Raw genomic sequence first — 25,256 nt, 5'->3', positions numbered from 1 at the left:
CCCACACAACACTGCCACCTGTAACGACAAGAGCCTCTCAAAAGGTTTGGAACAGGCATTCAGCAGAAATGCTGACCTGAACGCTGTCACTTCCTCTAGATTTGAGTGATGACCTATACTTCTTTTTGCCCTTCCTGAGAATTTATCACTACAAATTCTTCACAGATTTTGTTCTTCAGTGGAAAATGAAATGTTTATAAGGACTTTGGAATATTAAGAACAAGAAAACAGAACAGAACAGTGACTAATCCAGAGGTGGCTGAAAACGAAGAGAAGCGAGGTCTTATTATTGCCAAACCTGTCAAGTCATAGCTTGGATTTAGGGGACTTACAACAACGTTGTCCAAAATGAGGTGTCCACCTGGGACAGCCCGGTATTTTCCTCTCTCTGTTAACAGCGTATTGTCCTTCTTCCAGTTTATTGTTGGTGTTGGAATCCCATCAGCCACACAGGACAGCACAGCCTGGGAGTCTTCTGTGACTGTGTACTGCGCATCCGTTCTGCGAATCTTGGGTGGAACTGTGAGAAGTTTATTAAAAAGATTTACCGCTATGTGTGCTTTTACAGCAGTGCTTGGATAGTGCAATACTGGACTGAAGAAACCATTGCCTGGACCTTCTCTGTTGTTTCTTGTCTCCATCAATGACCACCATTAAGTATGTCAGAGAAACGTGTGACATTCTTGTAACAAAATATAAACCGAGTTACAGAAATGTGATGTTCTTCCTGAATTCAAGCAATGTGGCTGATAGATACTATAACCCAATAAAACTCACCATTAAGTAGGCTAATTTTCCTGAACACCTCCCTTACATCCTAGCTCCTTACTCTCTGCAGTTACACGCTGTGACAACACGCCCTGTTTCCGTACAGCCCCACTTACTGTGCACAGCGAGCTCCATGCTAGAAGTGCTGGACCCTGCAGGGTTCGCTGCTATGCATGTGTAACGGCCAGCGTCACCAGGCTGGACAAACACAACCTGCAGAGCACCAGTGCTAAGGATTCTTCTTCTAATAGACTCCGTTATTTGCTGTCCATCCTTACGCCAGCTGATCTCGGGCTCAGGGTAGCCTTCAGCCTCACACTGCAGTGTGACAGCCTGATCAACAGGAACAACATATTCCTTGAGGTGTGGCTTGGTAACGGGAGGAACTGAAAAGAATTCAGAAATTTTTTTAAAAGAAATTGATGTTGTAAGAAACATGGAACGCTTCAGTTCTTCGTGAAAATAATCCTGAAAGATTATTTTGATGCTAAAGTAGACAGCCAACTAAAGGGAATAAACCTCCTGGGCTCTATTCAGCATCACATCAAATAGGAAAGCATGAGGTCCGTTTCTATTGCTCAGAATTGTGTTTGACTAACAGAAAGCATGCACAAATTCCTTGTCTGTAAATCACTACAAGAGTTTAAAAGATTATTTACCTTGAACTTTCAGTTTGATCTTCCCCAGAGCAGTGCCAGCTGGATTTTGAGCAACACATGTGTAAGTGCCGGCATCTTCAACACTTGATTTCGCAATCTGTAAACTGCCACTTGGAAGAACCATGTAACTGTTGCCTAAAACAAATTCAAGCAAAGTATGGCACTTTTGTTCTTAAATTAAGGGGTTCCTTATATCTAAGTTTGAACATTCAGAAAAGAGAAAACAAGTTTCTAAGTTAGAGCACTTAGGCTGGAGATACAGGCTTTAGGAGGTTACCTGTTGTGACTACATTGATGCCCTCCTTTTGCCATGTTACTACGGGTCGAGGTGTACCCGTCGCTTCACATGGTAGTAGGATGGGATTGTTCATAATGACATCCAGTGCCCCTGGCTGAGTATGGATAACTGGTGGTTCTGCGGAATGAAATAAAAAGAAAAATGCAACAGGTTTAACCTTCAAGGCTACAAAATACAGGAGATGCTAAAATTGCAAAACCCGAGAGTCTGAGGCCGTACGAGCAATGGTTTTATTCTGCTACCCATATGAAGAGCTCAGTGGAAGCGCTTTTAACTATAGCAACACGTTCAGCATGAGTGTGTGTGTAGAATATGGCCCTACCTCATGCAGTTTGCCATCACAAATACCTTTTAACTTACCAAAAAGCAAACAAAAACCTCACTAAAAAATAAAATAGTAGAGCAGCATGGAGTGGGGGGACTCTATCCAAGGTACTGGAATTGTAACACACAGAGTAACGACTTTGGGAATAATCAGCGCATCCACAAGAAGTCAGCTGAGCAGGACACTACTCGTGATGGTCCACCCTGGCCTCGCCGTTACTGCGCAGCACAGGTATGTGTTAAATGGGCAACGTGTGCTGAGAGAATGCACCTTCTCTTCAGCTTCCCATCTTACCCTGAACGTGCAGAGTGGCGTGCCTGTGGGCTGAGCCGGCCGCGTTCCGGGCCACGCAGGTGTACTGCCCCCCGTGCGCCAGCTGAGCAGCCGGGATCTCAACAGCACCTGCAGCAGAGAGTGCGCGTCACAACACACAGCAGCAGCCGCATTCACAGGAAAACTCTACTGCAGCACCGTCTTAAGAGGTGTGTCTTTTTATTCCAAGAAATTGGAGAGGGGTTGTTTGCATTTAATTAATTCATTACTTCTGGATGTGCACAACTACAGCCTTTCACTTTCTGACTTTCTGCAGCTGAGCGCCAGTCGTGCACAGTACCTGAGGAGAGAATTCTGTAGCCATCTCCCCTGGGAAGCAACTTTATGCCGTTTTTGGTCCAGTGAACTGACGGGGCAGGAATCCCCGATGCAGTGCAGGAAATCACTACTGGAGACAGCTTTGTTACCAAAAGGTCCGTGGCTTCATCTGCTATGGACGGGGGCACTGAAAACAAAAATCAGCATAAAGGTTACTTGCCCGTTTTCATTTTTATGAATTTTTGGAAATAACTTATCTCTCTTGGGAATACCAGAGACTTATGGATATCAGTATCATAAAAGAATGATATAAAAATCTCATCTCAACATTGGAAGGCCCCAAAGCAATTCTGGGTGCCATACACATGTAATAGCAATATCCCCTCTACCTTGAACAGTGAGCTCAACTGCTCTTTGATCTTCTCCTGCATCATTTGACACAGAGCACTCATAGACAGCAGTGTCATCCACAGTGGGAGAAATGATTACTAAGGAACCTGAAGATAGAAGTCTGAACAAAGAAAAGAGAAGAAAGTAAAAGCCATTGAAATACTTCTTTTCTTCTCAGGTAATCAGACCACTGAATGTGCTGGCTATACAAGATTACATTTAAGCGTGGCTAGATTTTTAAAGTGCCAAAATCATCCCTGAAAACTTTAAACCCACGGTGAAAAGAAAATCTCTCTCACCTGTATGTATTCTGGTTCTGGTCAACACTAAGCAGATGCCCGTTCTTTTTCCAGCTAATTGCTGGTCTGGGAATTCCGGTGGTCTCACAAGGCAAGGTGGTCTGCACATTTACAGTAACTGTAATATTTGTATGTCCAGGAGCAATAGTTGGAGGAACTAAAGACAAACAAAGCATAATTATTCAGAGTAATTATATATATATGTATGCCCACACCCCTCTCTCACACCTATATAGAGCTGAACTGCCTGAACACATTTACTCGGTTTTTATAAAGAGTAACTTGACAGTATTAAAGTTACTAAACATTTAGCATGGCATGTGTCAAGCCTTTCTAGTTCCAGTGCACAAGGAATAAATATTTTCTTTTCATGAATATTTGGGTTGTATTCCTAAGGCCATAAATTTTATTTTTATTTTATTTTTTTTTTAACCAGAGCAGCTAAAAAGGGGCTAAACTTAAAATTGGATCTGGCAGAACAGAAAAATTATAAAATTGGACTTCAGACTTATAAAAATGCATATATTTATCTAAAACAAAAATATCTACCAAGAACTTGCAGATCAATTCGTTTGCGTTCTGTGCCAGCTGTACTGGTTGCCATGCACACGTATCTTCCCGTGTCAGTCACGTGTGCCGAGTGGATGTGTAGAGACCCATCCTCTAACATGGAGTATCTGAAACAAAGCCATGTGGTTTTTTTCTGCCCCTCAATCAACAGAACCGTAGGCTATCCTGGTAGAGCAGAAGGAAAAGATGACTCAGGGTACACAACAAACAGCCTAAACACATGGTGTCTTAATCTGTGCACATGGTTTTCTCATTTATTGCACTTATCCTGAGCTCACTCTTTCCCAGGACATCCATTTTTCAGAGAAATTATGAAATTTAGCTGACACAGTGGTTACACATAAATGATGCCAGATTTGCAGAAAATATCCAAAAGCCCTTTTTATGGTTTCTCATTTAAGTTTAAAAAACACTAATTAATGCTTTCTTTTTTTCTTTGAAATGTAACTGAATTCTTTAGTGTTTGCTCAGTTCCAGAAAATGCCAAACTACTTCCCCTTAAAACAGTCAGAAGACGGAAACCATTCACTATAATAAAAGTTGATACTAAAACATTTACAGAAAGTTTTATATATTAGAAACTGCAAAGTACACTCAGGTAGCTTCTGGTCTTCATGAAATTGCTTGGCCTAATCCCAAAACTCCATATACATAAAAAAAAGATAAGGATCTTTCACGTTTACTGTTCAAAATCTTTAATATCAGAAGAATTATTACTACATTTGGTTGTCAAAGGAGATTTTTGTCCTTCACAACAAAAGCATGAAACCTTTGGCATGCTACTTTTCTGTAGAACAACTTCTTTATGTTACTGTTTCTATCACTGTATTTTCCACATTTAGGTCTGATCGAGATAACAGTAGATATGCTAGTTCCGATCTGTGAAAACAAAACTAATTTACAAATCACAGATGTCTTAATTAATCTTTCTGTAATTAATACATTCTTAAAAAACAATGAAGAATATTTATGCTGCTTCTGCACAATACCTCGTGTTGTTTCCAGTAAAAATAGCTCCATCCTTCCTCCATGTAATTCTCGGGGTCGGCACTCCTTCTGCAACACACTCCAGAACAGCAGAAGCATTTATACGCACGACAACAGCCTGAGGACCACTTCGGATTGTAGGTGCCACTGTAAAGGGAAAATTGCTGATAATACAAAGCAAATAAAAAACTTCACTCCGCAATGACTGAAACGAAACACTTGAAACCAGATGCAGTAACAGACACGGGAATCACTGCAAAGACAGAAACAAGTTTCTTACCGTTTTGTGTAGTGCACAGTAATTGCCACGATGCAGTAGGGAACGAGAAGGAAAGTTTGTATGAAATGCAGTGTAACAATCATCTTTGCAAGTTACTGCAAAGGTCATCATATAGCTAAAACAGTAAAAGAGTTCAGCATATTTAAGTCAGCAAAATAAGGCTAAGGTTATATCCGTGCTTCCTAATTATAAATTAAGGAGAAAAAAAGAATTGTCATTGGACCAGTAAGGACAGTCCTGGGGAGGCACAGTGTAATGCAGGTACACGTGACTGGGTCATGAACAGAACAGAAATAGGAAAAAAGTTCCTTATCATCACCTGAGTGTGTGAGAACAGAACAGTATCTCATCAAAGTACAGGTGAGAAAATATCTAGGTTTAAAAGGAAACTGAGGGCAAGGCTGTGGTAGCGCAGGACAAGTATCGAGATGCATAGGGCCCTTCAAGCCCTGTCCTCCTACTGTCTCCTGCTTACAGGTCCAGATAAGCCACCACAGCTTGCAAGTAACTTGCCAAACTGTTGGCCAAGCCGGCTATGAAACCAGTCACCCAAGGTGCCAGTCAAATGCTTTTAAGAATTTCTCTGAATTTATCCAAAAGCATTTCTCAGTCCTGGACCTGGGTGTTCATTCTGGATGTATCCTGACTCCCTATCAGGGTAACGGCCACACGCACAGCACCCTCCACTAGCAGGAAGCACAGACAGATGGCGAGTGAGCCATGGTGAGTCCCCAGCAGGTCCTTTAGTGTAGGGGACAGCTGTGGACTCCAATGGTGGCACCGGTGTGGTAATACACGTAGTCCTACAGTTTAGACACAACTGACGTGGCCAACACTTGGCTAGGAGTAGACTACTAATGTTTCTTTCTTGCCATTTCAACTCCTGCAGAAATACCACAAAGATCAAAATGCACAAGACCGGATCCATGATTTTACCATGTACTGTCAGCATGAACTCCCTGGTCATTTTTCCTGCGATATTACTTGCCACACATGTATAGCTTGCTGTATCGCTGAGGTCAGCGTTATTGATCTGCAGGTATCGTCCGTTGGATAGGATTCGAACTCGAGGAGTTCCCTAAGGGGAAAGAGAGAGAGTTTGACAGATTTAACTTTACCACTACTCTCTTTATGAACACAGCACATTCTTTCGTTGTGGAGTAATAAAAGCCATGAAAAGAGGCCAAAGATAAACCAGGGACAGAACTCATTGCTGGCTCAACTTTGTTTACATCCGTGAAGATGATAGGGTAAACAAAGCTTTTAAAAACTGCTTGCTTAATGGCTCCCCCTTGAAACCCCTGCTGGGACGTGTGTCTGAACAAGACAGCTTTTTGGGGTTATGTACCCAAAGGGCTTTTGAGTTTTTATAGAAAGGGACAGCTAATAGCACATGATGAATTGTATTTCTTTTTCAAAAATCCATGCACGCTACAGGCAGAATAAAGGCAAGCTTCTCTACACTGTTCGTCACACATCACAGCCTTGACCAGGTGACAGCCAGCATGAACTCAGCCTACCAAGTTTACTAGCCAGTAAGTTTACTAGCCAGCGTTTCTGAACAGGAGGATACCACTCTTCTCAGCTCTACGCTCCCTCTACAGCACCGCTAGGCAGCCCCCTGAAGTCACAGCTTTTTTACCACATCAGTCTGGGTCATATCTGCACGAATGACTGGCAGTAACATCAACTACAAGTGTTCAAAAACCTGAGTGGATAAACAACAACAAAAAAAAGACCAGAAACTCAAACTTTTTCAGTATGTGCTACCCACACTTGAGATGAAAGTGAAAGCTGACATTCCCATCTGCTCTTTTGGTTAGAAGACCTGAGAACAGCATCAGACAGGCAAAACTCCTCCAGTTCTGCACCCTCTGCTCTAGCACCCCAGCGCGCCCATCTGACACCAGGCACGACTCAGCCAGTGCAGAAGGAACGGCACTGCTGAAGCCTCACGGGTGACACGATTCGCCACCAGAGCGGATTACAGACAGATTTTGGGTAAAGGCTGGTATCTCCTGTCGAGTACACAGCCTGTGCTACGGTTCCTAAACACAGAAGCATATCGATGAGGAAAGACAGGCAACAAAGCTTATCATTTGATCCCTACGGTCTACTCAAGGTATGTCAGAAAACCCAGCTTTGAAAAAATACGAATTCAAGCAGTTATTTTAATGTTTAAATAAAGCCAGGTTAGGTCAAGATGCTCCTACCTACCTACATACTTCTTTATTTAAAACTCAAAACACATTTCCAAATCAATGAAGAGTGCAAGGACGAGGCTAGATCTTCCCATAGCTCTGCTACCAGAACCAGTGATGCTGCACAATTACACCCCTGAGCATACAGGGGTCTGGAGCAGACCTCAAAATCTGCACAGTGGAAGACAACAAAACCAGGAGGAATGACACCCTGTGAAACAAGGCTTTTTCACAAAACCAGTGATGATTTAAACTGAAATCACACTGCAGCCTGATAACCTTTCTCCAATCCTGTCTTGTCGCTGTGAAACCTCATTTTTCCAAGATAACGAAGATGCTGTGCCACAGAGCACCTCTCTTTCCCTACCCGAGGAGAGCTCTTTTCCAGCTGCTTAGTATTAATAGGCTATTACATTTCTTTAAGGTTGAGAAAGCAAACAGGCATTCCATAGGACACCAACATTTTCCTAATACCTGGGGTATATATTTATATAAGCTAAACTGAAGACTAAAAAGAACAGTAAGGAAGAGTAAACCTGTCTGCTACCCAAAGTACACGTGACAAATTAAAACTGCCATGTCTGAACTAAATTTGTAACTGAAATTTAGTGCTGGTGGAAAACTAACTCTAGAGACTGAAATTCCCTAGTCTATCATAAATCAGAAAGCGGGGGATTGACCATACTGCACAACCAAGATGCCTCCGCCCTCACACACCAACATGAACTCATGAGGCAAGAGGAGAACTAGTACTGTAAAGGTTAATTTTTTAACTTTTTAAAAAATACTTGTTAAAAAAACTCAGCTGAGTACCTACACCTATCATAGTGCTCCTCTATTGCTTTGTTTTCTGGGGAATATTTGTAACAGTGGCTTCTTCTCATGGTTTATTTTTCTTAACTACTGCTTTTAAAACACAATCTTTCCAAGGAGGACCGAGGCAAAAAGTATTCACGTATTTAACTTCCAAGCCTCGTTCAACCTTTCATAAAAAAACCCCACTACCCAAATCAACGGATTAACCACGCAGAAGAGTGCTTCTGTTAAACTTGTTTCTAGCTAGTTCTTGTGCTACATTCAAGGTCGCATGCCCTAGCAGCGCTTAGTAACACATAATTGCCCACCATATTTTTACTTCTTGCAGTAATACTTCATGCTTTTTAATTTACAATAGAGAAAGAGTCTGAGGAATGGCATATGAGAAGGAAAGGCAAATAAGCAGAACTTCAGGTGAGGACTACTGATGGACTACAGTTGAGGTTGTGTTAAGGTTGAGTTAAGGGAGACACAACTCATAAGCTGAATTTGTTTCCTCTTGTTAATGAATAAAGATCAATTGAGGGAAAATTATCAATTAATTGAGTTCAATTAATAACTGAACTTAAATGGTTCAGTTGGAAAGCACCTGGTTTCTGAGTGACCCCAAGAAAGAGGATGGGAAGTAAAAAATTCTTTCTGTATAAACCATCCTCGTCTTGCTAATTTTCTCTCAACCAGCAAAGACTCGATGCCTTAATGTGACACTACACAGAATTCTGAGTGAAAAAGATGCATTTGATACAAAACTGTGGTGATTAGAAACCCTTTTTCTTTCCTTTTCTTTTTTTTCTCTTTTCCAACGTAAATTAATGTAAATTCCTTTCTAAATGCTACTAGAATATGAGGATGCATAATATACCCAAAGGAAACATATAGTGTAGTCTTTTCTCAGCTACCTTTCCTGGGAAGCCATTCAGGAGTATACCGAAGGCTTCTAGCATTGTTCAGAGGATCCAGGAGGAGCAAGGGATCCCCCTAAAGGAAAAAAGAACAAGTAACAGCGGGATGGCCACTTCACATGCTTGCTAGCTTCAGGTACTCATTTAGGACTAACTGTATTTGCACTGGGGCTACTCAGCTTCTCTCGATCAAGGCACCGTAACTTGGACTGCACTGAAGGGGCAAGTGAGCAGAATAAGAAACCTCAAGCACTGTGTGTAAAAAAATCAAGGGAGCAAAAGACTAGTACAAATAATGTAACCGCTATACCTCTAAAAGTTCTCCATTTCTAAGCCACGAGATTGTTGGAGGTGGCACCGCATCTGACTTGCATTCCAGTATAACTTGTCTGTTCTGCAACACAGTGAGGTCCTGTGGACCACCGGTACCAGCAATGTTAGGAGGAACTGTTATAAAAATTAAAAAAAAAACAAACACCACCACACATATGAGCTACCATTAAAATCAGTCATTGAAAATTTCCAATTTATTTCTTAAGTTTAAAATAAATGCAAAGTTACAGTAACATTAATTAGTTCTGCCTTTCAATACCTGTGTTAAATATGCCACAGCTCTTTAACTGGTGAAACCTGTTTCCCAAGTCACACAGTGGAAACTACTGTGACAGAAATTGAAGTCCCTTCTCAGTGAGACTACCAGCATTTAAGCCAGACAAAGCAGACATCACCAAAGTTCCATGAACTGTTCATCAATAAGCATGGGAGCTATAATCAAGAAGCAACTCAAGGCATATTTTAGAACTGCAGAAATCCCACTTAAACTTCCTTTACTGTTGTTACATTTCGTGTGTTCATTTCTAAATACATTTCTTACCTTTTTCTACCGAAACCCTACAATGATCACAGGTATCGGTATACTTCACATCCTTTTTCAACAAGCGCAACAAACTCAATCTGCCTGCACACTGATATCTATAAACTTCCTAGGTATTAAAAAATGTGAGACTTAGAATTATAACAGAAATTAGTTGCATGACATGGAACTTTCCCTTTTAACTGTGTATCACGTTCAGAACAGTTACCCTTATTTAGAAATGTTTATTATGTTAATACGGTATAATATCACTTTGTCAAAATATGTAATATTTCTTCTTTAGTAATATTTAACATGTAAAATAAGATCGGGTATGTACCTTAGTAGTTTACACTTTGAAGGAATACATTTTTTCCTAAATTAAACTTACCATGCACTCTTACTAAATACTCCTTATCGTCATCTCCTGCTGGGCTAGATGCCAAACACGTGTATCTTCCCGTGTCCTCCACCTAGAAACACAGGAACAACTTCAGCAGAAACCTCAGAATATGGGAACAATTCAAAAAGCCGTGAAATACAAACATGGACAACAACATATAACAGGCAGCACTTGAGCACGAACACAACAGAAAAGGAATGCCTGAAAATAAATTAATGAAGTTCTTGAAAACTTGGCTATTTTACCATGATAGGATTGTACAGAGATGGATTAGGAGTTGCAGGATCCCATAAAATATCTCTGGATAATGTGTCTCCAGCAAGAACCCTTCTCTCTGTGACGGTTTTTGCAACAGGTGATCAATAAAGATGGAACTGGTTACAGGTATCCATCTAAGCAAGGGTCACTTTTGGGTATTATGGCAATTTTTTTTGTGCACACATGCTCATTAAAACCTTTATACTTTCTCCTTCCTGTAAACTCTTTATTGTAAAGACAAGTGTTTGCTTTACCAACAAAACGAGCAGCAATCAGTCCCGAGCCCTGTCCCATGTCTGCTTGGTGAACTGCAGTCTGGCTGTCCACAGCTGAATACAGCCTTAGTTTATCGGTGCAGGTTTTTAAAGGTTATTTTTCCCTGGGCTCTTTTATTGTCTGAATTCATCTGAGAGTCTTTCTATTGCCTTAATTTATTTTTCATTAACTTGCACACAGATGACTGCAAATGCAGCTTTTCTCTGTAGTCTATGGCTTATACATGTGAGAAGCAAATGGATATTAATAACATCTGAGCTGATGGAAAGAGAGGAAAGGCTGAGGAGGAACTGCAAAACACAAAAGAAGAAAAGCAAGAGCTAGTAACAAGAGTCAAACTGGTAGGAAATGAACACGAAGCGATTACAAACACAGGCTAAACCCAGAAATAACCCCAGAAAAAGAGGAGTCCCTAGCAGTAGTTGTTCTGCTTTGTAACAAGAAGCACCAATAAATAAAACAATTACAGAATTCTGAAATGAAGTTGAAACAGTAATACTCAGAAGAGGCAGAAGTGCTTGAGCACTCTCAACCCATAATACTGATGTTTGTTCTGTCTGGAAAACTCCAAGGCAAGGCTTGAAAAATATATTCTCTAACCGCAGATGCAGGTGGACGATTTTATAGAGGCTTTTTAGGTCTTCTCTTAGGATGGTCCTAATAGCAGGCAGTTCTGCACACTCCTCTAGGCTTTGCAAAACTGAGCTTGTTTGGCCACCACAACTTCACCTGAGCACTGGCTATTCGAAGGACTTCTCTTAGGACATGAACATTGTCATTCTGCAACAGCGGGCGCCCATCCTTCATCCATGAGATTTTGGGGACCGGAATGCCAGACGAGATGCAGAGGAGTTCCAGAGGGTTGTTAACGATGACAGAGAGCTCTTCTGGTTCATCTGTACCGTTGATGTGAGGCGGCTCTGCAGAAGGAAAAACATTTGAGCTCTTTCCTGACTCAAAAAGCCTACAGAACATGATACACAGGCTCGGGGTTAGAGTTTGCAGAAGTAGTCTACATTGGTATTATTTCTGACTCTGTCATGAACTCACTGAGTATCTCATGTAATTTCCACCTGCCTCTATTAATTTGCATATTTTATGATTTGGAATTATTAGTTAGAAAATGTTTTCACAATCCAAGTAAAATAGAGTATATACTATCGGTGAATATATTTATTATCCCTTTAGCTGTTTTACCTTCAGCTATGCCTTCAGTTCTGCTATCATCCTGTCAAGCTACATTTCTACTAACCAAAGTTATTAATTTAAACCATATTTTTTGTAAATTAGTTACTATTAATTATAGCATATTTCAGTACTCCAGAACTGTTGGGAAATATATACTATATTACACATTCACAAGTCTTTAGGTATCTTCCATTTCTCTCATTATGACAGCAAATGTTCCTTGAAAATACTCCTTATCCCTAGAGCATTCTTCTTAATTGTTGTCCTGAGTAAATACTCACTAACTGCTCACATTTTGTTCAACTGAAAGGTTAACACTTACCCAGCACTTTTAGGGAAAAGTGCTTGCTGGTATCTCCAGCTTCATTGGATGCCACACAAGTGTATTTGCCTGTGTCACCGATCTCTGCTTTCGCAAAATGAAGGACCATTCCTTGGTTACTTGGCATCAGGTGAGCCCCGAGGCTTACAGGATGTCCATTTTTAAACCAGGACATGGTGGGGGCAGGAGTGCCATCAGTGAGACACTTCATCGAAGCTGAACTGCCTCTCACTACAGTCACGTCCTCTGTTCCTCCGGCGTTATCCAAGTTTGGTGGCACTGCCGAGAAACGACAACTGGGTTCATACAGAGCACAACCCAGACGTTAATTCTGAATATAAGAAATTCGGAAGGCAGCTACCCTTTTACATTTCCCTGCTTACATTCATGTTTAGCATGTGTTAACACATTATTATTATTTCTAAAAAATCTGTGACACATTATGGGTGCCAATTCCAGTAAGGACTCTTCTAGGGTTAAAACAATTATTAAAAAAAAACACTGAAAAGTTACTGTTTCCCCCATGTTTCCCCTACCTACATAAGAGATACTTGTGACTGCCTGCAGGTTCGTGTTGGCGAGAAAGAAAACTGAATATTAGGTTTACAAAATTAAGAAATAAGATTCTTTACATAAAGCACTGCAAAGAAACTCACCAAAAATCTGAAGTTTGAAATGTTTGTTGTCCACTCCAGCCCTGTTAGATGCTACACAAGTGTACACACCAGTATCAGGTATCTGCACACGGGCAAGTCTAAAGAGAAAACAATTTTAAGCAAGCTGTAAATGGCATACATTATTTTTATTATGGCACACTTTGGATCAAATTTTACTCTCGCTTCCAAAAATACTAGCAGAATCATGCCGATATAGCAAAAGAGAACAGAAAACTCAGCTAGTTAAAATAGATGAAAACCAACCTGAGAATTTGCCCAGCTGACAACAACCTGATTTGGGAGGAGACAGACAGAGGAAGGCCATTCTTTAGCCAGTTTATCTGTGGTGGTGGGGTTCCAGTAGCAGTACATTCAATATTTAGGGAGGTGTCCAAAAGGGCAGTGAGGTCCTCTGGTTCGTCTTTATTATCAGCTATTGTCGGAGGAACTACATTTTGTAAATGTTGAAAAGGAAGATATTAAAACTGGCTCTTAAAATAATTCCACAATTGTTACCTTGCTGAAAATCCTGCACCTAATGACCCACAGACAGTTTAACAAGATCATCCCCATTTTTTTTTAAGAGTAAATCCTCTAACAATTATATTGAGCACTAATAAATTATCTGTTTACGTATTTTAAATCAGATGCATTTTAGTGCATCTACAGCAGTAGGATTACCTCTTCGATTTGTCAGGCTGTGGCAAACAAGGGGGTTCAGAGCCTGAAGCACATGGGGGGAGAATAACAACGCAGGAAGGAACAAGTGGTCACGCCTCAGAGGGGATGGGCTGAACTGCTTAAGGGCCACGGGGGACTTGGCAGTTTGCTGCCAAACCTACCTCCTTAAATAAATCTTTTATACAGTGAAAGCTAGAATCATGCAGGAAGAAAGCCCATCGACTTCTAAATGCGTATGCTGACTTCATTCTTCAACACAGAACATTTCAAGATGCCTAGTTAAGTATTCTGGCAGATTATTCTAACAGGACTGCTTCTGGGGCTTTTTGGTTTTGGAGGTTAGTTTGAAAGCCTCGGTCCTGGGGGCAAGGGGGGGGACTCACTAGATAAAGGCGGCACAGCCACGTGCAGCTCCAAGCTCTGGCTGACTCAAGATCCCACCACACACCACGGCAGTTGCATAGATAGGACCACTGAAGCTGGTCATTACTTGAACCTCAACCAAAACAAACTGATCCCCAAAATCCCCACTGCTGTGCAGTGCCATTCCGTCCCAGACGCGTGTCCTGTGCCATTCAGCTGTTATCTGTTACATCAAAGGTCATCTCCTGCTACTGTGCTCGTGCCCATAGTCCAATTGATTCTGAGTCTGTACAACCAGGACAGACACACCACTGTGAAATGCTGCCCAGTTTCACTCTTTCACACTATCATTGTACTTAATAGGCATAAAATAAAAATATCCACTCTTTACACTGCTGGAGAAGAGTTATGCTCACTATCTTCTGTACGTCAAACTGTGCAAGAGAAGAATTTCCTCCAAAACTATCGTTTTTCTTTTAAACTCTAGGGACCTTTAACTATTAGTTCCCTACCACACTACTCTGGGTTTAGCTGATGTACTTTGATTGGAATTAGTGAAGATAAACTAACACATCAAAAAAGCAGTATCATAGTAAATCAGCCTCAAGCAAATCTTTCTCTGCAAGAAAAAAAAAAAAAATCACCACAAGCAGAATTCCTCTATTATGAAATATACCAAAGGAATTAATTTCTGTTTATCCCAAGACACACTCACCAGCGATTTCAATCATTTTGTCATTAACAGAACATCCTGTATAATATACCGTGGTATCTACGGTACATGAAATTGGAAACATGTGCATGTACTATTACACTGAAGACAGGCATTCGTTTCTTGGCCCTCTCCTGGGAGTGCTTACAAAGACAGGATTATGGACCAGATCTCAGCTTCACATCTGTGAAAACTCACCATATACATTCAAGTTGAAAATCCGGTCTTCCTCTCCTGCAGGATTGGTAGCCACACAGGTGTACTTGCCTGTGTCAGAGCTGAGAGCTCTGAAAATGTTTAATGTGCTGCCATCTGGAGTCACTCTGCGAGGAAGGACATAAACCAGGGTGAGTTCGTTTACGTGTTCCTGTGACCTGGTAAATAAACGGGTTTGTACATTGAAATCAACTACCTCTATCCTCTTGGGAAATCAGGGAGAGAACCTTAAAGATAGGCCAGGAAGTTTTTCCTGGAGATGCCCTGTTTAACCTTGTATTGAGATTCAATTCCAGGCAGGCTTCTGAAGAACCCATAACGAAAAGCATCAAAAGTAAAATGTTTTAACATCTCAGATTTTTTCCCCTCCAAGGAACTGAGTGGAACTTACCAACCTTCATAAACTTTAATGAACCTGATGAACTTTAATGGAAATTATTAACTGAGACAGTAATAGGTATCATATGCTTATCTCTGCACCAAAAAAAAATAAAAATCAAATTAGTAACAAAGTATACTAGATTTATAGAAGCTAAAGAGGGAGACAATGTTCTTGACCTGGCTGAGCTAGGGTTCAGGTCCTCTTTACAAGACCTCCTAGGGCCCTCCCTCATGCTCCCTCTCTAAGACCCTCTAAAGGTTTAAAATTACAGAAGAGAATGCAGTGTCTGCTTAGTTCTGCTTGCCTCATTCTTTGTAAATCGTCACTGGCAACTGGTTTTCCATCTTTAAGCCATTGCATAACAGGTGTGGGCACTCCATTGGCATTGCAGACGAGCTGGAGGCTTTCTCCCAGGAGGACGCCAACCTCACTAGGCATCTCAGAGCCCACAATATTAGGAGGAACTGGAAAAGCACAATGGAGGGAGGAGAAGATTCATCAGCAAGAAACATAATCTAAACTATAAAAACTTACACTGCGGTAGCTCATGAGTGATAGCATTTATTGCAGTACCTCCATTCAAACTCAGTTTAGAAAGTGTGTAATTACATTGTTTCTAGAGGGAGCTCTGCAAAGATAAATTCAAAGCCGCTTTAAACATTTCTTAAAACAGCTAATTTAAAAAAAAATATTACAAACATGTATCTTTGCCCTTATATTTAATATCTACAGTTATCTGCTCAAACAGTGCTAACAGGTACAATATTGTGGCAAAATCCCATTTCATTAAATAAAGGGTTTCTCATTTGACCAGGGTAGGGAAAAAAATCATAAGGAAATTCTGCCGGTATTTCTTCCCTATCTCCTCCTGCTGGCTCTGGCAAACAAGGCTACAGGTATCACTGCTTCCGAATGCACAGATGCGTGGTGCTCCACACTCAGTCAACCAAGGTAGCTTCAGTGTTCAGCAGGAGGAAGGATGTGATCCCTCCTGATTGCTTTCAAGTTCTCCTACAATCAGAGGTTAAGAATATTCTTTTTCATGCAAATTTCTGACTAACAGTATATAATCCTCTAAGCATTTTTCCCCACTGCTTGCAGCTAATAGAAATAACGATCCAAATTCTCCGCATTTCTACATTTCTACACTGGTCTTATCTCAGTGTCTCTAGCACAGACACAGCGTCATACCCAACCAAGTATTAACCAGTTCTGCTCATCATTCTCATGCCTTACCTTGAATGGAAAGCACGTAAGTTTTCTGGGCTTTTCCCTCTATATTTGAGGCAATACATGTGTATGTCCCACTGTCTAGAAGCTGAGAACGAGCAATCTGAAGCTTGCTTCCACCAGATAAAATATGAACTTCAAGAGAATCGGAGTTTTCTGAAAATATGTAAACAAGTAGTCATTCCAAGCCAGGCCACAGAAAGCAAACATATCCTGAGAATTTTTTTCATCGAAATTTCCAAGAAAAACAAAGATACCAATCAGTTAACATAAGAGTCTGTCTAGAAACAGATGAAGAAGAATCAAAGAACAGACAGCAAATAGCACAGTGGTGCCCCAAAGGGGTAAAAAAGAGCAGTAAAGAGCATGAGAGAACATTACCTATTGGTTTTCCATTCTTAAGCCACAATAATGTTGGTGGAGGAATTCCAGCAGCATCGCACACAAAGGTAACAGGATTACCGATAGCTTCATGGACCGACTCTTGCTCAGGGCCCTCTATATTTGGTGGCACTATAAATTTAATGGAAGCAATAAGAGTGGTACATTTTTGTAAACTCATTTTGAATTGTCTGCTCTACAATGTCTGTGGTATCATAATAACTACTGCAGATAATGCAGAGTATGCTCACCATAAACATTAAGATGGAAATTTTTATCATCTCGCCCTGCAATATTTATGGCTTTGCACACATATTGGCCCGTGTCAGAAACCTAAAATGAAAATAAATAAGGAAAAGCCTTATTATGGAGTTTCATTTTAATGCTACCGTTTAGATTAACAGCCTTTGCCTCTGCCAACTTAAGGTCCCTTCCACAGACTAAAAGGCCTCCAGCAAATACATCTCCTACGTACAGCTAGCAGAACACCGCAACAAAGAGCAAAATAACTGCCTAACCGTAGCAGAGTAGCGGCAGTTGCAGCATCCCACAAGCCTGGCCTACCTCAGCACCCTTGATTCGTAACGTTTGCCCCTCTGCTAAGATCTCCACATTTGCCGACTCTGAAATTATGCGCCTGTTCTTGTACCAGGTGATGACCGGTGGGGGAATAGCATTGGATTCACACTCTAATGTCACCGGGGCACCCACTCTCACGTTCAGCATGGTCAGTGAGGTTCCACTATGGTCTTTGATGCTTGGGGGCACTGTAGAAGAAGCTTAGAATTATTTCTGTGTTGGTTTTGTGAAAGGGCAGAAAACAAGCTAATGAAAATAAATACAAAATACTGCATTTTCAAAGCAATAGATATTATTTCAGAAACCAGTAACAAACGAACCAAGGATGGTTAGGAAACTCTTCTTCTGGCTTTCCCCAGCTTGGTTTCTGGCAATACAAGTATATTCACCATCATCCGGTAGTTTGGCTCGGGGAATCTGCAGAGTCCGAGCACCTGACGGAAAGGGAGAAGGCTTGAGCTTTATTCTGTGGTTACCGTATCAATCTCAAATGCTACCTTAAAACTGCCGGTTGAGCAGACTGAGCACAGACACCAAATATAACCTCAGAATCCAGTCAAAGTAGTAAAATTTTAGGGTAAATTCTATTAGCATTGATAATTGGAAGTTAGAAGCACAAATACTCCTTTTAGACCTGTTTGTGGCGTAGCTGCTAACTGCTGTCACCTGCCACAGCCGTGCCCTTCCCACTGAACTGTCACTACCCCATTCTTTATTCCCCACTCTCACCTTCTCCGTTCGTGAAGCTACGTGACTGATCTGCACGTGCCTCTACTGCCATTAGCGATTTCCATGCCTGTGCCTGACTCCGTGCTGTACCACAGCCCCCAGCCCCATTATGCCAGCAAGACAGGACAGAGCAACACAGCGAGTGACCTTCACTTGATACCCTGGGCTGAAGATAAGCAGCAGGAGCAGAAATGGCACTGGCGCTCATGGACCTTATTTAGCAAGCGGCTTCAGGAGATCTCAGAATGCAAGGATTTCTTCCTGAGAGTTCAGCAGGGTGAATCCAGTTTCCCACTGAATTCAACATGAAGGTTGTTACTTTTTGTCATCTAAGGCAGCAGAATTTATCTTGGCCTCTGTCATAATTTCTGGTCATTTCTTTGAAAAGCGAGTCTAAGTGACTCAACTTTAATCAATACTTACATCAGCATATCTCTGTTCTGTGGCTTGCCCTCTAGGTCTTTTCGCCGCAGTTAATTTCAGCAGCTTTCAGCCTGAGCCAGTTTTCTTTAAGGGAACCCACCCAACAGCCAAGAAATTATTAAACACAGTAGGCCAAGCGTCTTGTCTACTCACTGGAGCAACAGTAAGAATATACCAGCTCCATAAATAGCGGCCATTGCTCTTATCAAAACAAAAGAGTCAGAAGCTGAGTCCAAAGGCTGTAGAAATAGCTGAGATTCCTCACCAGGCACAATAAAAGTGTTGGTGTTGGAACTGATAGGTTTTCCATTCTTGAGCCAGCTGAGATCAGGAGGTGGAAAGCCAGTCACCTCGCAACTCAGAGAGATGAAATTATTCACCACCACAGTCAAATTCTCAGGATTATTACCAACAACACTTGGAGGAACTAGAGAGAGAAATACATTTATAGTATCTATCACAGTATCAGCAAACAATATTCCACAAGATCCTGATTTACTCAAAGCTGAATTGCTGAGTTTTGCCAAAGGGCCAAGCTGCAAAAATCTTTCACATCCTGTGAATGGATCCACTGCTGTTTTGGATCTATCTGGAAATACGACTGAAGCTGATCTAATGGTCATTCCTTTTCCTGTAACTCACAAAAATGTCAGTTATTTCATTTGCAGTCCTGTGCTTGAGATTTGGGAAGGCTAATTAACCTGTAAGAGGATCCTGCAGTTCCTGACTAATGCACTATCAGTTTTAAAACGCTGTACTCGTAGGGCATTCGCTATGTCGGGCAGGACAGATTACATTTACCTTGTCAGGATATGTGGGATGACTGAGTATCGTTTCTTCCTGATAACTGTATTGCTCATACGCTTTCTGAAATAGTCCATTTTATCATTATAGAGAACCAGAAAGGATTCCTTGTGATACAGTTCAGAGCTCTTCTGTTATCCAGACAAATGTGTTGTTCAGTAGTGAGCTAAGCAGTTTAAAATTCTGGCATGCCAGCACTGCTCTAAGGGGTGCAATTTCAAGCTTACAAGTCCCAGTATTTTTAAATACAATAATATTTTGGCATTTCACCTTTCTACAAGAACTATTTAAAATGAAATAGCTGTAAATCTCTTCCTTTTAATAGATCCCAAGTTTTAGTCTCTATGTCTTTGCAGTGTGGCTATATAAAACGCTTAAAAGGAAAGCAAAAGCATGTTCTTGGCTCTATTGGGTGGAAAAAACATTCCAAAGAACACATGGAATCCTCTTCTTCAAAGACAGAAATGTGAAAGTATTTTGGATCGTATCCACCAGAAATACTCCAGCTGCTTTCTGTCACTTGAATGACACAAAACAGTCATTAAGCCAAGTTTATTGCTCCTCTGTGGCACTGCAGAAACAAGAGGAGTCAATGTAAACGGGGGAATTCAGTCCATATTTTTCAACTTGGAACAAGTGAAGTTTATTTCCCTTATAATGAGCACTACATGGTTCACTAGAATAAACGGAGAATTCTGATCTGATATTTTATAGTTACTTGTATTTGTTTACTTTTACAGTTACTTTCCCACAGATGTGACTATTGGCAGTGCAAGACAGTGGTCAATTTAATATACAGGGCCAAATCTGAGCTATCTTTTAATGAATTTTCCTTAAACTATGCAAGTGGTAGATTTCAAATTCCACAGCCGCCCCCCCCCCCGTGCAAAGCGCTCACAAACGCACCACAGGTAATCCACATATGCGAAGGTATTCCTGTGTGCCTACAGATGTAGTAAGTGGGCTCAATTTTAGTATTTAGTGTGAAAATTACCTATTTATTATATATTAAGGTCAGAGGTTAAGATTTTAAAACTGGGTATTTTTCATGTTTTCAAAGGTTTTATTTTAGTTTTATTGCTCACCTTTGAGTTAAGAAGTGAATTTCTCAACTTAGTCAAGAGCATCATCTTTAATATTTTATTATAATCTATGAAAGTAGTTCCAACAGAAACTTACAAAAATGCTGGAAAAAGACCTTTTTTTGACACTGACAAAACAAAGATCATGCTGCTTAGTGACAAGGCGTTTTCATCAGTCCTTCAATCCCTTCCTGAACCTATAGTCTCTCTCTTCAAATGAAACCACATACATAGAGAGTAATAGATCTAAACTGGTGATACTGTTAAGCTAGAATTAAAGCTTCATTCAGATATTTCTTTCAAAATAATAGTATTAAACTATAGTCATTAGAAATAAATATTTTAAAGACAATAAGTTTAAATTAAACCACAAATGTAAATAAAAGCAAAGTATTTTGATTTAAAAACAAAACTCAAACATCGGGAAATCTGGACAGACTCCACTGAAAGAAAATAACTTCTCAGAGAATGACTCCAGGGCAACTCTTCCCATGACAATACTATTTTTGACTATTTATATTTGTATTACAGAGCAGAAAAATGCATCATAAATTCACTTAGTATGTAAATCTGCTGCATGTATGAATGAGAAAAAAAAAATTATTTCTTCTGTATGTAACAACTCAAATCGTCAGACTCCTGGGATGCTGGTACTAAATTTAAGCAAGAGAGAGATAAGACAGCACTTGTTTTCTATCTGCTATGTAATCAGAATATTAGCTAGCTAACAAGGATGTGAAAAATAGTACTGTGGAAGCAGATAGAGATGTTGTGGCCAGTATTCCTGGGTAGGTTTTAAAACGTAATGGTGGGGATGAATTTGTGGGAATAATGCTTAATTTGATCTTCAATTCATAATGGAAAACTGAAAGCAGTGGGGTGAAGAGTGGGCAGAAACAAAAGGGAAAGTCAGGGTTTACTCTGAAATGTTATTTAAAAAGATATCCTGATTTTCTGAAGCTATCAGGAGAGGTAAGGGAAGGTGGTGGAGAGACTATTTTTTAAAATAATGGAAAATATCTTAGTTTCTGGCTTGTATTTGTTTTAGACTTGTGACGCTTAAGGCCAAAATTTATTTTAACTTTAACTCCATAACAAAAGAAAAATAGAAGAAAGAAATCTTAAAGAGTATTTTTTTTTAAAAGTTAGCTTTTACAATGTCGTATCTCTGTTTAACGCTTTCTAATCGTTAATTTTCTTGGAAAATGCATTTTATGAACATATCAAAACAGACTATAATCCAACCTGTTTGTAATTCATGATTTCAGGGCTTAGCAACCCCTACACAGTGTACACATACAGCCAGTACATAAGGTTCCCTCAATAATAAATTCAACCTATACGGAATACGTAAAAGGAGCTAAAGGCACGTGGTATCAAAAGCCATGTGCTACCACGGTACTTTAAACTTGGTATGTCAGAATCTCCATTACATCCAATAAGATGACTTTACTTGCATAAAGCTAAGTATGTGCCGAAGCACTCTGCTAAATCTAACACATTCAAGCTAAACTAACATTTGAAAGAAGATAATCAGATAATTATGGATTATTTTACTTACCATGAACATTTAGGTTAAAATACTTCTTGGCGCTCCCAGCTATGTTTTCCACAATGCACACGTACCTGCCTGTATCTGTTACTTGGGAATTCAAAATCTAAGGGGAAAAAAACCCAACAAAACAAATAAAAAAAGAGACAGATAGTTGTTGAGCTAATCCATAAGACAACTTAGTGTCAAAGCATCAAGCGGAGAGCATTAAGCTCAGCTCTCTAACTGATTTAATACTTTCATCCAATTTCTTTCATTGATCAGAAAGGGTCATTCTTCAGAATACAATATTTTCTTAAAAAAAAAAAAAAGGAATATATTTTGCAATAATTAAACTCCATTAGGGAAACTTGGACAAAATTGACAGCTACAGGCTGTTCTTCACGAAAGTCAATGTTATTTTAAACCAAGTGATTTCACCGATGCAGGTCACAGCATGACCTCACAACCAGTTGGGTTAGCACAACTGAGGGAACTGCACAGGAGTGAGAGGCAGCAGCATCTCAGGGACAGGAGCAAGGGACAACAACTCCTTGCTTCTGCGACACCTTGTAGAAAAAAAATAGTAATTCAGAATCGCATGCTCAGCATACCTAAACAGTTTTGTCTCTATGGCAGCTTGTGTTTTTGACGCTAGAAATCAGTTTTTCACGAAGAGCTACCTGTAACCTCCTTCCGTTGGACAAAAATGTGTGTTTGTCATCTTCTGCTAGGAGATGGCCGTCCTTTTGCCAGGCAATACTTGGAGAAGGGCTGCCACTTGCAACACAGTCCATCGCCGCAACCTTGTTCACAAGCACAGTCACTTCTTCAGGGAGATCACTATCAGCTCCACTAATGGACGGTGGTACTACAAAAGAACAAAATGTAATAAGAATACTGTGGCTTAGCACCACTCCGTGTTTTCTGTTGTCTTGTTGGTTTTTTTAATATTGCAGACAAATTTTTTAGATGAGGCTTTTAGAAGAAATTAGTGAAACCTTCAGCGAATACGGTGAGAGCTAATAAAATCCCAAGACTAGTTTAGCTACTAACTTCTAGATTTAGAACAGATCAGTACAATACAAAGGACTTCAGGAGAACTACGCCATAAAGAAGAGGTAAAAATTCATCTTCCAGTTAGTCCATCATAGAATCATTTAGGTTGGAAAAGACTTCTGAGACCATCAAGTCCAACCATTAACTCAGCACTGCCAAGTCCAGCACTAAACCGTGTCCCTTAAGCACCGCATCTACACGTCTTTTAAACACCTCCAGGGATGGTGCTTCCACCACCTCCCCGGGCAGCCTGTTCCAAGGCTTGACCAACCTTTCAGTGAAGACGCTTTTTTTAATATCCCATCTAAACCTCCCCTGGTGCAAGTTGAGGCTGTTTCCTCTTGTCCTGTCACTTGTTATCTGGGAGGAGAGACTGACCCCCGCCTGCCTCCAACCTCCTTTCAGGTAGTTGTAGAAAGTGATAAGGTCCCCCCCCCCGAGCTGCCTTCTCTCCAGACCAGACAGAAAAAGCCCTTTCTGTGCAACGTTTGTGAACAGATCGTACGCAGGCATTCAGTGGTTGATCTAAATCATCAATTCCCTTAAGCCTTTGGGAGTTTTGCAGGTATTTTAGACAGCGATGACCAAAGTAAGGAGAGAAAAGTCCAGCAGGTCAGAATTTTGAACTGAAAACTGGATAGGGAACAAGAGACAGCAAGATAAATCCTGGATTTCTACCTATACTTTTCTTTCTGGTGAAGCCTGACAGGGGTAACACAATTGAGTTCCTGTAATAATAACCTAAAACCATACCAAACTAACAACATTAACACTATTTTCATCCAATTGTGTATACTTCTACAAAACTCTAGCACATTATATAACCACATTAATTCCATAGTTTACAAATATGCAGAGTTTATGAACTTTAAAAACATTAAGTAAATCTGGACTATAGTGCTTCAGAATACACTGAACTTTTTTTTTGCTATTAAAAAGAAAAAGCAAATCAGGAAAGCTCACAGAGCACGTGGACATCGTAATGAATGGAATCCTCCCCAGCTTCGTTTACTGCCACACACATGTATCTCCCGGCATCTTCAGCCTGCACCCGCGGAATCTGCAACACTCGGCCTCCTGGAAGGCAAATGCATTCAAGGTTTAAATGCATCATCAAGCAGTTTCCATCATTTCCACACCACATTTCACAAGAGACCTGAGCAAGCAAATTTATGAATGGTCAACATTTGTTCTGAATTATAAGTAACTGAACACTTTTATTTCTAGCTACTTTTTCTACTGGCAGATACTTGGAATTCAGCAATGTCCATACTGAAATGTTAAAAAAGACTAATTAATTCCACATAAAGAAATAACATTCTTCAGCAATATGCAGCCAGACATTATTTTTCAATCAAAAAGATATATTTCTCAGCAAGGTGACCAAGGACAGAAGAAAATATAAGCACATAATATTCTGATAAAGCTGTTCCAAACAGAAAAAAATTACTTCTGAAGCTTACAGGTACTTTTCACTCTAGTCCTCATTCAAAGCATAGCCGCATAAATGGCTTCAGAGAGCACACATTGGGAATACATTTTGGGAGTGGCTGTCATTGGTGTCCCAAGAGATAAGCAATAGCCGGACAAAAAGCCATTATCCCCACCACTGCCCTTCTTTACACACGCCATCCCAAACCATCCTCTGCACAGGAAGGCTCCCTTTTTGTACTCTCAGCATCGTAAGCACCTTTTTCCCTTTTCCGTATGACGTTAAGTAGGAGCTCGTGGTCATTTTTCTGCTAAAACATTATTTGCATCCCTCACTCCCTGGTTGAGAGGCTTTTCTACACCAATTACGATTTTGCCAAAGCAAAACTTAACAAGCCAATAAATCAGGAACACATCAGGGAGAAGGCATCATTGTTGTATTTCATTTTTCAACACATCATATAAAAGTTAAGTGGTCACATTCACACCATTTTAGGGATGATTTTTTTAAATGAAAGAAGGAAACAGCTTAGTCCAAGGACCAGAGAGAAACATTTCCAGTCAAGAAAGTCTGAAAAGAACATTAAAGCAGAGTTTTGAAGGGGGAAGGT

The 25,256-nt window shown here is 40.4% G+C and overlaps 1 protein-coding gene across 1 annotated transcript in view; it reads right to left on the bottom strand.

Moving 5' to 3' along the window:
- HMCN1 (hemicentin 1) overlaps nt 1-25,256 on the bottom strand; it is a 202,539-nt gene that overhangs the window by 29,503 nt on the left and 147,780 nt on the right. Inside the window, exons 55-82 of the mRNA XM_056356040.1 lie at nt 24,178-24,291; nt 22,839-23,026; nt 22,186-22,282; nt 19,004-19,165; nt 17,907-18,020; nt 17,572-17,774; nt 17,259-17,340; nt 17,008-17,139; nt 16,633-16,782; nt 15,701-15,860; nt 14,997-15,121; nt 13,307-13,490; nt 13,043-13,140; nt 12,387-12,665; nt 11,606-11,796; nt 10,331-10,412; nt 9,397-9,533; nt 6,104-6,245; nt 4,890-5,034; nt 3,880-4,007; nt 3,331-3,487; nt 3,031-3,152; nt 2,664-2,828; nt 2,345-2,452; nt 1,705-1,842; nt 1,428-1,562; nt 885-1,154; nt 333-520 (exon numbers count right to left, since the gene is read on the bottom strand). Coding sequence (XP_056212015.1) covers nt 333-520; nt 885-1,154; nt 1,428-1,562; nt 1,705-1,842; nt 2,345-2,452; nt 2,664-2,828; nt 3,031-3,152; nt 3,331-3,487; nt 3,880-4,007; nt 4,890-5,034; nt 6,104-6,245; nt 9,397-9,533; nt 10,331-10,412; nt 11,606-11,796; nt 12,387-12,665; nt 13,043-13,140; nt 13,307-13,490; nt 14,997-15,121; nt 15,701-15,860; nt 16,633-16,782; nt 17,008-17,139; nt 17,259-17,340; nt 17,572-17,774; nt 17,907-18,020; nt 19,004-19,165; nt 22,186-22,282; nt 22,839-23,026; nt 24,178-24,291 — 4,196 coding nt within the window. The remainder of the gene's footprint in view (nt 1-332; nt 521-884; nt 1,155-1,427; nt 1,563-1,704; nt 1,843-2,344; nt 2,453-2,663; nt 2,829-3,030; nt 3,153-3,330; nt 3,488-3,879; nt 4,008-4,889; nt 5,035-6,103; nt 6,246-9,396; nt 9,534-10,330; nt 10,413-11,605; nt 11,797-12,386; nt 12,666-13,042; nt 13,141-13,306; nt 13,491-14,996; nt 15,122-15,700; nt 15,861-16,632; nt 16,783-17,007; nt 17,140-17,258; nt 17,341-17,571; nt 17,775-17,906; nt 18,021-19,003; nt 19,166-22,185; nt 22,283-22,838; nt 23,027-24,177; nt 24,292-25,256) is intronic.

Source organism: Falco biarmicus, chromosome 11 (genome assembly GCF_023638135.1).
Source record: "Falco biarmicus isolate bFalBia1 chromosome 11, bFalBia1.pri, whole genome shotgun sequence".
Lineage (NCBI taxonomy): Eukaryota > Metazoa > Chordata > Aves > Falconiformes > Falconidae > Falco > Falco biarmicus.
The sequence above is the reverse complement of the archived record's forward strand: the minus strand, read 5'-3'. Positions and strand labels throughout refer to the sequence as shown.